Source organism: Rhamphochromis sp. 'chilingali', assembly GCF_963969265.1.
Source record: "Rhamphochromis sp. 'chilingali' genome assembly, chromosome: 13".
In the NCBI taxonomy this organism is placed as follows: Eukaryota; Metazoa; Chordata; class Actinopteri; order Cichliformes; family Cichlidae; genus Rhamphochromis; species Rhamphochromis sp. 'chilingali'.
This window is the reverse complement of record NC_137940.1, coordinates 26,755,923-26,769,687: the sequence shown is the minus strand read 5'-3', so window position 1 is coordinate 26,769,687 and position 13,765 is coordinate 26,755,923. Positions and strand designations below refer to the sequence as shown.

The window sequence follows — 13,765 nt, the reverse complement described above, 5'->3', positions numbered from 1 at the left end:
TTTCCTTTAAGATGATGTAAGACATTACTACACGGGACGATTTTTTCCCATTCTCTCTCTCTCTTGCACAGCTTGGAGCAACGTTATCTTGAGCCTGCCGTCGGTCCAAACATTTCCGCACTCAGCAGTTTGGAGAGATGGATGCGCGCAGGAATCCCATCCTCCTCATCTGTGCGAGAAACCTCCTCGCGCATTTCAGTATCTCAGGAGCCGGGAGCGTGGCAGCAGAGCGACGAGGTGCATGCACATTTGTTTTTTTTAATTCTTTATTTGAGTTTATCTGGCTGAACTGAGGGACAAACGCAAACCAGTGACGCTCTCCACTGAAACTTGAGCGGAGATGTATTCACTTTTTTGTGCTGTGAAATTTCTGAGTGAAGTGAGTATATTACATTTATCTGGAATCAAACTAGCAAATCAACGGGGTGGATGCGTGTAATTCGACGCTGGTTAGGATAATCGATTCCATTCAAAAGAAAAAAGAAAAGGATGCATCGTGGTGGGTAGGCACGTTTACGCACGGGGTTAAAGGATGTACTGTAGACACACCTTGGGATTGTTCTGTCATGAGATACTGGATGCGAGTGCTGCAGCTTGCATCGAGACTGTGTGTTAGCTGAGCGCATCGGCACCGTATGCAGCTACACCCTACACCCTGAACTTCTGGGACGTTTGCGCTCCGTGATCGAGACTCGGATTTCTTACAGGATCGGACAAAATGGCACTGAGCGAAAACTGCAAAACGCAACCCACAAAGGAGCAAGGCTCGGTGCAAAACCCTCCATCGGATGTGATTGAGCTAAACGTGGGTGGGCAGGTGTATTACACTCGTTATGGTACACTGGCAAGTTTTCCAAATTCTCTACTTGGGAAGCTGTTCTCTAACAAGAAGGGGTCCTCGAATGACTTGTCCCGGGACCTCAGAGGACGCTATTTTATAGACAGAGATGGGTTTCTGTTTCGGTATATCCTGGATTACCTTAGAGACAAGCAAGTCGTCCTCCCTGATCACTTTCCTGAAAGAGGAAGGTTGAAAAGGGAGGCGGAATACTTTCAGCTGCCAGATTTAGTCAAACTTTTGTCATCCGAGGACTCAAAACTATTCGCAGACGACTTGTACTACAGCGATTTGGATGATGCGTCGCAGGGCAGCGACCAGAGGTATTATCCCTCTTACTCCTTTGACAGGAGGTACGGCTACATCACGGTCGCCCTCAAAGGCGTTTGCGCAGCGGGAGGCAGAGAAAATCAAAGTGATGCCAAGGCCAGAAAGTTACCGAGAATCTTCATTAGTAGCAGAATTGGCTTGGCGAAAGAAGTGTTTGGAGACGCCCTGAATGAGAACAGGGACACGGACAGACCTCCGGACCGATACACCTGCAGATTTTACCTCAAGTTCAGACACCTGGAGAGGGCGTTTGACATGCTGTCAGAGAGCGGCTTTCATATTGTGGCCTGCAATTCGTCCCTGACCACGTCCCCGATCGCTCATTACCCGGATGACAGGGTCTGGTCCAATTACGCACAGTACATCTTCTACCGTGAGTGAAGATTTATTCCCACTCTGTTCTCTTAGAAGTGCTAACAAGCTGAGCTGGAGGCTTTCTGACCTTCAGGAGTAATCATAAGGCAACCATCACCAAAGTAAAACACAAACAACCCCAAATACGAATTAAAAATAAAGAAAACAAACGATTAAACAGGAACTAATGCCCTCCCCTCTCGCCCCCTCTAATAAATCCACATCCACATGTAATGCCTATCAGGAAGGGTTTTTTTCACATGAAAAGACCATCCTGCTAGTTTGCCACACGACAGTCAGTGTGATTTGAAGATTTACAAGGGTTGCTCACACCGCCAGGAGGCACGGTCGGATTGCAGCATTATCCTTTTAAATATTTGCATCCCTTACAGTGACTGACTTAAAACATGTGTTCTGGGTCCGAGATAAGAGGCAAACCTGCCTACGGCCCTCGGAGGAGTTGAGTCACAATGCTGCTACACTTAAAGTACACATGCGTCATGCGTAAACATGTCTTATTGCTCACATTTTTGCCAGCCGCTGGGCGATGAATAATATAGCACCAGCGGGCGGGGGGGAAATCACATGGATGCTGCTACTGCCGCTTGTCTTGAATCAGCTTGTCTTTTCTTTTCTTTTTATATTTGGAGACAAAGTTTGTTCATCAGCAAATAACCTAATTAGCTGCAAATATGGCTTGTCCCGTTGCGGAGGGAGGAGTTGGAGCATATGGCCAATTAAAAAGCACTTTGTTCATTATTCTGAACGGCTCCCCTTAGAAGAGCTGAATTAAATCCAGTTGGTGGGTCAGAGTTGGAGGTGCAAGGTGGACTGAGGAAGACATGACATATGGTTTGGTAATGATTTACCAATAGCTTTGTTAATACGAGGTAATTATCACAGAGGGCTCTGCCTTGACCTAAGAAAACATCCAACCAGGCAGCTAGCAGGGTTTTCCTGAGTCATTCAACATTCTGGAGCACAACAACATATGGTGTAGGTGTTCACCCCATTCCCCATTAAGAAACACTGTTCTGGGTCATGGGACAGCAGGAGGTGGAGAGAAGGTGGGAAGAGACAGAGGAGAAAATAAGAGCGAAGAGCAAAAACGGGAAAAGAGAGGCACAATGTAAGAAGCCAAGCTGAAGTGAAGGGAAGAAAGGGGAGGCTGGCAGATGGAGGAGAGAGCTGCCGAGCGGGAGGGATGAGGGAGTAAAAGTTGCATGAGACCTGGCCATGGGGAGAAAGAACTGAGGCAGAAAGAAGAGAGAGGCAGTGGGAGCAAAAATAGATTAAAGTAAGGATCAGACAGGGAAGTTCATTGAGGCCGTGGGAGCGGGGAAGGGGGGAAAAAAACGAAAAAAACGGGGTGGTAAAACATGGAAGCACAGGGAGAGACAGGCTGGGTTTTCATTAGAAGACAGTGGATGAGGGGATAGCACAGGGATAGATAGATAGATAGATAGATAGATAGATAGATAGATAGATAGATAGATAGATAGATAGATAGATAGATAGATAGATAGATAGATAGATAGATAGATAGATAGATAGATAGATAGATGATAGGGTGATGTATAGGCACATCAAAGGTAGACAGGCGGGACAGGCCTTTCTTCACAGCAGCACAGCGGCCTGCATCCACTCTCAAAACTAATACTGTAACCTGATTCTAAATGTGGGACGCTGGCTGGCCTAGGGCAGGTAGTCCTAAGCTAAGAATGCATGTAGACAAGTGCACCTTCGGGGATGGCAGAAAACAGATGTGCTTTGTTGTTGTTTGTTGTTTTCAGCTGAACATTTTACTGCTCTCTTTTTATATACTCTCTCCTCCTTCTAACAGAGACTCACATAGTGGGGAAAATGGTCAGAGGGAGGATGGGTTTGTTGAGTCTCTAAGAAGAGCAATCCAGCGCGGTAAGAAAAAAAAGAAAATGGAAGAAAAAAAAAAACGGAGGACTTCCTTCCAGCCTGTCAGTTTCTTAGCATCATCCGTGTTGCTCTTCTTGTTAAATGCGTCAGTTGTTTTCTGGCTCCACTGTCTGGCAGCATTAGTGTGGACTCCACATATTCATAATCTTTTCTGTTAACAGTCAGGGGACTTTTTCCTCTCATCATGTTAAGACACTCTTATCTCAGTTATTGTCATCCTCACCTGCGCTGTAGAATATGCTGCCAGCTTCTCCTCAAACTAAAACAAATGATATTTTCATCTAAAAGGGCAATCTCCTCAGGAGGCTGCAGCCATGATGAATGATTCACATTTAGCCAAGCATGACTTGGACACCTTTTGAATAAACAACTGAAACTGCTAATGAACACACAGAGCGAACAGGACTGGGATCAGTACTTTGCTTTTAGAGGCTCATCCGGTCAACCGGGATCTTGCTTTGCAAGTTAGTCGTAATAGCAAGACAGTAAGGTGATTGAAGTCATACATAAAAAGTCATCATGAGATGAAAAATATCAATTATTTAAAATCCCAAGTCAAAACTGTGCAATTTAAAAGCTAAAAATGATTAAATCATAAGTAAAATATTTGATAAAAGTCAAAATTATAGCTTACTTAATCAAAATGAGAAGAGAAAAAACAGAAAAAATGGGAAAGATCATAAATTTTTGAGTGAGGAATTTAAATGTGGACGTCGTCATATTCTGACATTTTCAATTACACCCTGTGCAGAGAAATTTGACTCAGTACATCAAAATATTAACCTACTTTGAGCATTTTAATTATATCATTACACACTTTTCACCCCCCCTCCCTTTGACTTGCAGAAATGGCCTTATATAAGCGATTCTGTCAAGTGACATCCCAGGCAGAGACGTAGGTTGTTTAGCATGATAGACATGTTTGCTGTTTTCCACTGGTAGTGACAACATTATCGTTGTAGTGATTAAAAACTCTAACCTCCCAGCTGGCAATTGGGACCGGTCCCCTCACTGCTAATTATCTCCGGGGAAAGAGGGGAGTGCTGCTGCTAATTAAAAATCAATCTGTGATCCCAAAATATTTCCTCAACTGCCGTCATCCACCGAGGAAGAAAAAAAACAAACTCCCTATTTAAAGAGACACTCTAGGCACCATTACACCATAGGAGAACTTTCAGGCAATTCATAAATGAAAACTAGCTGTCATCTTGGACTAAATATCATCCTAGCCTGCTCATCGGCGAAACCAGAGACATGCTCATCTTTCCCACTTTGAAAGAGCGGTGCAGAGAGCCTTGTCAAAATGGGAGATTTGTACAGTAAAGATGGAGGATGATTGTACTTCCTCTAGTCTGTTAATATAACTGTGCAGTCTTCATTTAAGCTGTGAAAGAGATGATGTTTGCCCATAATGGCTCCTGAACAATGGCCACAAATCGGCAGGGAGAGACAGTGAAAGTAATCAATTGCTTGGGCGTAATGGAGGCAGAGATTGGACCGTCCCTGAGCTCCCACGGAGCCTGGTTGGAGTCTGGATGGATTGGCAGTGCCTACAAGAGATGGATGGTGTTCCCATGAATAACTCGTACACGTCTTAAAGAGCACCTGGGCGGAAAAATGGTTGGAAGCAAGGCGAGGTTTGTGTGCATGTGCCATTTTTTTCCATCTCCCAAAAGGTAACCGAACTTTGTGCGTGACATCAGCTCACGCAGGCAATCTGCTCCACCCTGGGAGTAAAGTATGAGTTTATTAAACATCTCAAAGGGAAAATCGAGTCTTTGAAATCAATCGCTCTTTGAAAGATTATGTTGTGGCCTGTTTTGCGGCCCTGCCGCATGGTTTCTAAATGTTTGACCTTCTACAAGCTTTTACGATTTCTACCCAGTTTTAACCTAATTTTCCTACAACACAAAGAGCTAGAACCCAACATGAAAGCTGGAATTGTTCATGTTTAAGACTGTCTGTGCATACTGATTGTCCTCTGGTTTAAGTATACTGTAACACAAGTGTGTGACAAACTAATAAAGATTGTCATTGATGATGGATTTTAATCAGTCTTAAGCAAGTTGTACACTGAAATGAAAAGACTGGTCAAGCTTCAGATTTTAAACTTTGTTGCTACTTACCATGTTTTACTTCAGACAAACTGAAAAAAAAAATTTGAGTACATATTTAGGTCTTCACATCACTTTTTTACCGAACATATATGCAAATAATCACATTTTTAATAACTGCCGGGAGGTTTCGTGGTGATATCTACATGTATTAGTTAGAAAAATTGCCATAAAGTGTGTGAAATTCTACAGTGCATAACTTTAAATGCTGTTTACTTGGAAAAAAGTTCATTCTCATACTCTGAGCCAGAAAGAAACCGTTCCAGTTTTATTCCCATCTTTATTCCGAAGGTCATTACACATGGGCTGTATTCATACATCATTCATAGCCTGATTTATAGAACATTTTGTTCCAAAAAAGATGGTGAAAATCTATTTTTTTTTCTAGCTGTTTAGAATTTCTTTTCTGTTTTATTGAGTAATAAAACCCCAAATTCCCTCTGTATAGACCCTACAGTCTATATCAGCAAACTGAAACACAACTTTTTTAGCTGACTTCATCCAATAAAATATATTGTTGTTCTGAAACATTTTGTGCACACTGCCTGGGATTCAGACATAATCGTTAACCGTTAATCAGCTAAGCAGGTTTTATGATTGTATCTAACCCTTTTCTCATATTTCCCCTAAGACTCTCCCCCCTTAATGGAATTGTGCAGGCAGCACTACACAGAAGTTATTATTTTGGTCTCTGCTTCTGCTATTTCTGCTCTTTGAATCTGCTGGAGAGCAGGTATAACAGCTCTTTCTGTCTGACATTTAACACCTTTACGATCCCTCCAGAGATACTTAATGGCTGCTCGGGTGTGAAAGTCTTCACATTATGGACAGGACTGAGTGTTTTCTGAAGAAAAGGGGATCCCCTGTGTTGGTATGCAGAAGGAGACCGTTGTATATTAGTCACTGGCATGTTATAGGTTTTTTGAAGGTGTGTGGCATTCTGCAGTCACCAACCAGTTCATTGGGTTGAACTTTTGCCTTTAGAACATTTTTCGTGCCATAGACAGATCTGGTGACTGTGGAAGTCATTTGAGTACAGTGAACCCTTTGTCAAGTTCAAGGAAGCAGTTTGAGATTATTTGAGTTCTGTGACATGAAAATCCTGCTGCAAGCAGCCATCATGGATGAGTACACTGTAGTCATAAAGTGATGGACATGGTCAGCAACAATACTTTCGGCTGTCTTTTTTTAAAGACATTTTAAAGACTTTATTTAATCTTGTTACAGCAGCACAAGGGTCAGGAAGAAAAAGTGAATTAGAAACATATTATAAAAAAATAAGATGAAATAGGTATAATAGTGTACAAAAATACGTACAAATATGCACAAATTGTTACTATATCGAGTAAGACCCTGTATACTCAATGCTCATGTGGAACTAAGGGACCGAAAGAGTACCAAAAAGTCCCATTGTTCCATTTTGACGAGCCCGTTTGAACTGTAGCCTCAGCTTCCTGTTCTTAGCTGATGACACTTGCACTTGCTGTGGTCTTCTGCTGCTATAACCAATCTGCTGCCATGCCATGTAGACGGTGTCTACATGTCTAAATACACCTAGCTGCTGACATGTGATTGACTAATTTGATATTGGAGGTAACAAACAGTTGAATGGGTGTACCTAATAAAGTGGCCAGTGAATGTAGTTGATAAAGTATGCACAGTCTCGTACTCAAACTCATTGTTCAGTGTACTTTCTTAGATTTCCCTCTTTGACTAAAACCAACCTGACAGGGAGAGGGACCACAAACCCCTACCCCCCAAGTTCTCCTGAGGCATCATTTAAGGGATGAATAGAGCACTGCAAACTACTCGGGACACGTCCTCCCTTCATCTCGCTTCATTAGTGCTTGTGCAGAAGAGGGGTGTGGCTCTGGGTCAGAGGACAGGCCTACAGGGAGAGGCTGATATAGACATTTCAATCTGCCTGCTATGCTTGTTCATCTCCCTGTCAGGGAGACACTCAGCGGACAGCCACCCTCTGACTCGGGAGGGGAGAGCACCCGCTTGTCATTAACAATCAGCCAGTCATGCTGTCACTGTCCTCATGGAAGGGAGATAATTTCAGCCAGAGCAATGAAAAACAACAAGCCATGCTTTGTGTCCTTGAATTAGGTCACGTAGTCCTTTTTTGGGACGGGTTACCCCAACTTCCCAGCTCTTTCTCATCACTGCTGCCAATAATGGTTGTTTCAGTACATTAGGGTGGCTGCATGGAGGTAATTAATATTGACAAATTCAAATGTATGCAAATATTACAGACTTTATTATACACGGCAGGAGGTTTGACACAAACTGCTGAAGTGATACTTCTGCGGCAAATAAGACTATCTTGGTGAAATGGATTACCCTCTCCGTGTAAGGACAATCGCTGCCTTTGCAAGACAATTCTTTATTTTTCTGCTCCAAGGACATGCTGACCTAAATTGTGAGCTAACAAGCATGTAAACTACTTCCTGAGGCAGGAAAATATGTATATATATATATATATATATATATATATATATATATATATATATATATATATATATATATATATATATATATATATATATATATATATATGTATAGATAGATAGATAGATAGATAGATAGATAGATAGATAGATAGATAGATTTGTGTAACTGGATATAGAGGTTGAAAAATATAAGATGAGAAAGTTGTATGAGCTTACTCTCTGAATAGCTGCATGACGCATGAATATACACATTCATCCTCCAACACCAAGTTAATAAACGGGCCAATTTTCTACATTTTTTCTTTTTTCTTTTTTTTGTTTTGCTTCACGCCCAAAGTCTTGGCCTGAAAATATTATTTCATAAGAGAAAACACAGCAACTGGAGCTTCATACTCTCAGGTCTCACAGGCTTCTCTTGTGTTTGCACAAATAACAGACAGTAATGAAAGTGAACAGAAGCAGACGTGTTTATTTCAGAATTTTTAAAGTATCTTTGTGCCTGACTCCAACAGCTTTGATGTGAAATGCTCTTTGTGTGTGTGTGTTCCAAACTTTCATCCGTGTAGATTGAGGGCACAGTTCACACCATATTCACATTTAAAAAGCAGATCTGGGTCACTCACATCTGAACGGGACATAAATTGCATTCTGGCCTTGTGGATTTGTACTATAACAATGTTCTTGTTGCCTTTTTTTTTAAAAAATTATTTTGCCTCTCAACTTTCACCACACGATTGTGCAGAGTCTCTTTCAGATTGCATGACTGGAGCACAGCGCTGCTCTGCCTTTAAAGCTGCCATCATCAGACACCCCTGATGACTCAGTTTAGGAGCACAGTTAAAACCAATCTCTCCTCCTCCCCCCAGTGTCTGGCAAGAATTCCTCTGACATTTTGCATTTGAGTTTGTCAGATCGCTGTGCCTTCAGTCATGTCCTACTTTTCTGCCATTTAAAACCTTTAAACACCTATAAGCGAATGCACAGTTCGCCAGAACCGTGTAAACCTGGCCTCTGCAGGCACGGGGACAAGCGTTCCCGCTCTCCTCAGAGGTGGAGAGGATACCCGGTGTGACAGGCCTGCTCGCGCCCCGTGCTCTGTGCAGAGCTCGACTCCCTCTCTCTGTGTTATTTATGAGAAGTGCAGGCACAGCCCAAGTCTGAGGACCAGCCCTAGTCAGTTAATGTGGTTGGAATATGAGCTTTTAGACGGGGTGTATAGATCTGAGAAAAAAAGACAAAAAACACATTACAATCAATGGCTTCCCTGAAAAGATACCAGAGTGTATCACACCCACCTAGTTGTTTAAATGCACCTGTGTTTCCTGAAAGTCTCTTAGTTGTTTACTGACTAGGCTCTGACGGCAGAAATAAGAACCTCACAACTTCTCCCCAAACGCTCAGATTTGTCTTTGTGTTACTGGCTGCGTGGCAAGAGCCCATTTCCGTATCCATGCTCCAGCAACATGAATTGTTATGGAAAACAAAAATAAAAAGGCAAAAACAGGTGCTTCTCAACCTCATCGGCGGCTTTGATACAATCCATTCCCCTGCATGGGCTCAGAAATTTCATGCTGCTATTATTGGGTGTTGGCTAGTTTCCTAAACGGGTTTCCCCCTCTGGACTACAGCATCCATCCATTTCGAAACAATGCTCAGCCTCCTCCTCTTCATCCTCCTTGCTAAAGAGCCTGCATCCATTTGCCTGGTGCTGTTTGTCTGCCGGATTCAGTGGGATTCATTATGTGGAAAGGGGAGGGGTAGGATTGGCATGCTGATTGGCCTCTTTACTCATGGATTAGCCATTAAAAAGCTGTTAGTGACTCTCTCACTATCAGCGCAATGCAATCATCGTGCTACAGATAAGGTCATTATTACTGTCTGCGCAGAGAGGTTAAAATCCCCCTTGAACTATGCTCAGTTTAAATTGGCGCGTGCACTGGAGGGAGTAATGGACAAATTATTGCTCCCTCTGAGATATCACTGCTATGTGGTCTGTATGATAACACTGGGGGGAGAGCCATTAATATGTTTCTGTGTCTGCGAGTTTATTCCTCATATGCTGGTGTTTACGCATTTCAACCTAAATGAGACATACTGTGGCTATTTTTGGAAATGAAAGACAGCTACAGTGTTTGCTGCCTTTACTTGAACACTTCACAAGCCAGCGGGCAGTACTGTACAGTCCATAATTAGCCGTGTAGGAGGATGTGAGATGAGACGAGAAGAAGGTACGGGCAGAAAAACAAAAGACTACAAAAAAATCTTTAGTTTGTACCTGTTTGCTGCTCGCTGCAGAGCGTGAGTCACTGTTCCCAAAATTCATGATAAGAGATTGCAGCACATCAGAGGTCTACATACATCCACCCATCCTGCAACATGCACTGACCTGACTCTAACACCAGCTGAGATAAATTGTGCTTTGTTTGCCTACATTTTCCTGGCCCGGTGGCTCCCCCAGAGGTGTAAAACATAATCCCAGACTTATTTGACTGAGTGATCCGAAAACACAAAAATCATGCGCCACCTCCTTGGCAGCCAGGGTTACAGCTCCAATAAGAAGCTGCAACAGCAGAGCAGATTGCTTTGGCTCCGAGACAAGCTTCGCCTTGGGAAAAGGTCTTTAAGGGAGTCGCACTGAGCTGCACTGAGCTCCGAGGTTCTCCTTATCAGGGGATGCAATATGCACAGCCCACCAGCTCTTTGAAATTCAGCAATTAAATGTCAAAGCCAATACCTCGCATGTTCTTACAGCTGTGGCCTTTTTTGAATAATTGAAAGATACTCGTGTGGACACCGAAACTGCTGTGCAGGCATTTGTCAGCATTTGCTTGTTCACTCCAACTGTTTCGGTCGATTACTGTGGGGATTTGTCTCCGTAAAGACTGTTTGCGGTGGTTTTCTGCAAACTGCATGTGGTCGGACCCCACTGACAAACCTTTTTGCATTGTCTTGTAGGCGGACCTTCTCGGTGGTCGTCCTCTCACTGTGACTGCTGCTGCAAGAGCCACAAAAGCGAGCGCGAGGGAGAGAGCGGCACATCCTACAACGACCTCTCCACGTCCTGCTCCGAGACCCAGTCAGAGGCCAGTTCCCCTCAAGGAACCGTGATCTGCGGGCCCGTGAGCCGGCACTCCAACATTCAGACGCTGGACCGGCCGGTGCCTAAAGGGCCGGTTCACATGCTGCAGCAGGCGGAGATGCGCCGCAAGACTGACATGCTCCGTGTGAGAACCTTTGGAGTGCGGGAGCGAGAGGCTGCGAAAAGGAAAGCGAACAAGGAGAAGATGACTCCCGAGCAGGAGCTGGAGAAATGTATCCAAGACTTCCAGCGCATTAGGATTCCCGATCACTTTCCGGAAAGGAAGTACATGTGGCAATCAGAGCTTCTGAGGAAGTACCATCTCTAAATATATGAGTGGAGGAGAGGCAAGAGAGAGTGAGAGATGGTGCCGTAGTATCATTTAACCATCAGTGGAGAGCATTAAACTGCATAGGCAATACACTGCACCCTCTAAGACACATACTGTACTAGAAAAAAAACAAAACAAAACTGTGGCCACTTTCCTGCCAGGATGACTAGCCAAGCACACACAGTATGAGGCAGTGTGAGTCATTTATTTGTGAGGTATGCACAGTGTTGTGTACGATATGCACATGTGTAAATCAGGTTTCTCCTGCTGGGGCTGACATCACACACACACACACCCTGTTCTCGCTTCGCGGAGCTGAGAGGCAGGAAACACTACCACTGACAACAAAGCAACCTCAGGGGCAACATCATTTCAGTTCATCAACTCACCACATACTGTATGTGCAATAGCCCACAATAGCTATTTTCTAAATGGATGTACCCAGATGGTGCTGTGAGTTAGCAACGGATTATCACTATACGTCACCGACGCAACATATACTTATAGTACGCTTTGAAAGCAGCACTGCATGTCATTTCACTCTTATCATAATTATGCAATATCAAGCAAAGTTTAAATTCACCGTTTCGTGTGACAGGTAAAAGTGGCGTGTCAGGACCGAGGCCGACTTCACCGAAGAAAGCACTGCCTAGATCTGTTTTGCCATTGTGAAACTTTTTGTCCATTGACGTCATTATGTGTTGGATAGCTGATGTTGTGTAGGTAGAGTGTATAATGCCAATGGATACTGATCTAATCCTTGATTGTATGTGTGCATAAAAAAAGTAAATAAATGAGTAAGAATTCTGTTCCTTCATAATGAGCCTTCTTCAAAACTTTTACAACTTTTAACAAATGATGACCTACTTCAGTACTTACACTTGCTATTTTGTTTCTAAGAGTGCTTTAAGAGATTGATATAGCTTCTGGGTCTGAGAAGCCAACGCAGCAGTACCTTTAACCTGCATTCCTTCTAATGGCCAGCAGCTCATTTTGTAACTCATGGTGGTTATTATAGTCAGAAAGAAGGATTATCCAGGGTGTGTGTGTGTGTGTACTTAGTTTTACAGTTAAACCTGCCCCTCCCTCATCATGTCGTGTCTCAAAGCACCAAGACTCTGATGGCAAAAACGAGACGCTATTTCTATCTTATATATTGTCTGTGGTTTACTTTAATAAATATAGCTACTGAAAGTGCCCGAGTATCTACGTAGTGCAACCTGGTAACTTGTGAGGTCAACAAAGAGGCTATTGTGCACAGATATGAATAGAGATGTACCTTCAAAGTTTGGTTAATTTTTCATGCCCACCTTGAAACTAGTGATCCTGCTTTCAGGTTTTGAAGTTGCATGATCATCCGGTACTGTGTGAAAGCCTCGAGCCACTTCTCATTTCTTTATATTTTACTTCGAATGAGCATTGGGTGCTTTGTGGCCTTAAAAATTTTGAGGAAATTGGACATGTAGAAGACAAACAAAAAGAAGAAGTGGCAGGCCTAAAAAAATAAATACATTCATGTTCTTAAGAAATGGGAAAAAAATCCAAAAGAACAGACCAAACAGTCAAAACAACACAACTGACAAAACTGTTCATCTGCTCAAGTTCCTCAAACATTATACTGCTAATATATCTGGTTAGCTAGCTCAGTGCTGTAAGCTAGTAATTCTTCTAAAGTAAAGCAGTTTCCTGTGTTTTTAAGCTAACGTGTGTGTGTGTGTGTTTACTTTTACAATTAATCATGTCCTGTCTCAAAGCACCAAGACTGATGGCAAAAACGAGACGCTATTTCTATCTTTTATATTGTCTGTGGTTTACTTTAACAAGTATAGCTACTGAAAGTGCCCGAGTACCTACGTAGTGCAACCTGGTAACTTGTGAGGTCAACAAAGAGGCTATTGTGCACAGATATGAATACAGTCGTACCTTCAAAGTCTGGTTAATTTTTCATGCCCACCTTGAAACTGGTGATCCTGCTTTCAGGTTTTGAAGTTGCATGATCATCCAGGCTACCATCTTTGCTACTATCAGCTTGTTGCTAAAACATAACAATTTGTTACCATTTCTGTGAATCAGTGAAAAATGCCAACAATAACCTAGTTTGTCAATAATCTAGTCAATAACCAAATGTTATACTAAAAAACAAGAGGCAGTTTTCTCTATTAACACCACATCTGGGTATTTAGTTGACATTTGTTGTGTGTTGCTCCAAGCAGCTTGCTGAGCTTAGACTGTTTCAGTTTTTTCATGTAAGCCATGGTGTTGACATCAACAATTCATGGGGCCCATACCCTCTGTTGTAGGGCTAATTGCTGTTTTTGCAAAATAGCTTTT

General features: G+C 42.8%; 1 protein-coding gene across 1 annotated transcript; it reads left to right on the top strand.

The window, feature by feature from the left end:
* Positions 1-718: 718 nt before the first annotated feature.
* kctd16a (potassium channel tetramerization domain containing 16a) lies at positions 719-12,093 on the top strand (the record flags this gene model as incomplete). The annotated part of the gene is made up of 2 exons (XM_080900589.1): positions 719-1,541; positions 10,980-12,093. 2 exons carry the CDS (start codon positions 719-721, stop codon positions 11,429-11,431), a joined length of 1,275 nt encoding a protein of 424 aa, XP_080756715.1. The 3' UTR covers positions 11,432-12,093.
* Between the last annotated feature and the right edge of the window lie 1,672 nt (positions 12,094-13,765).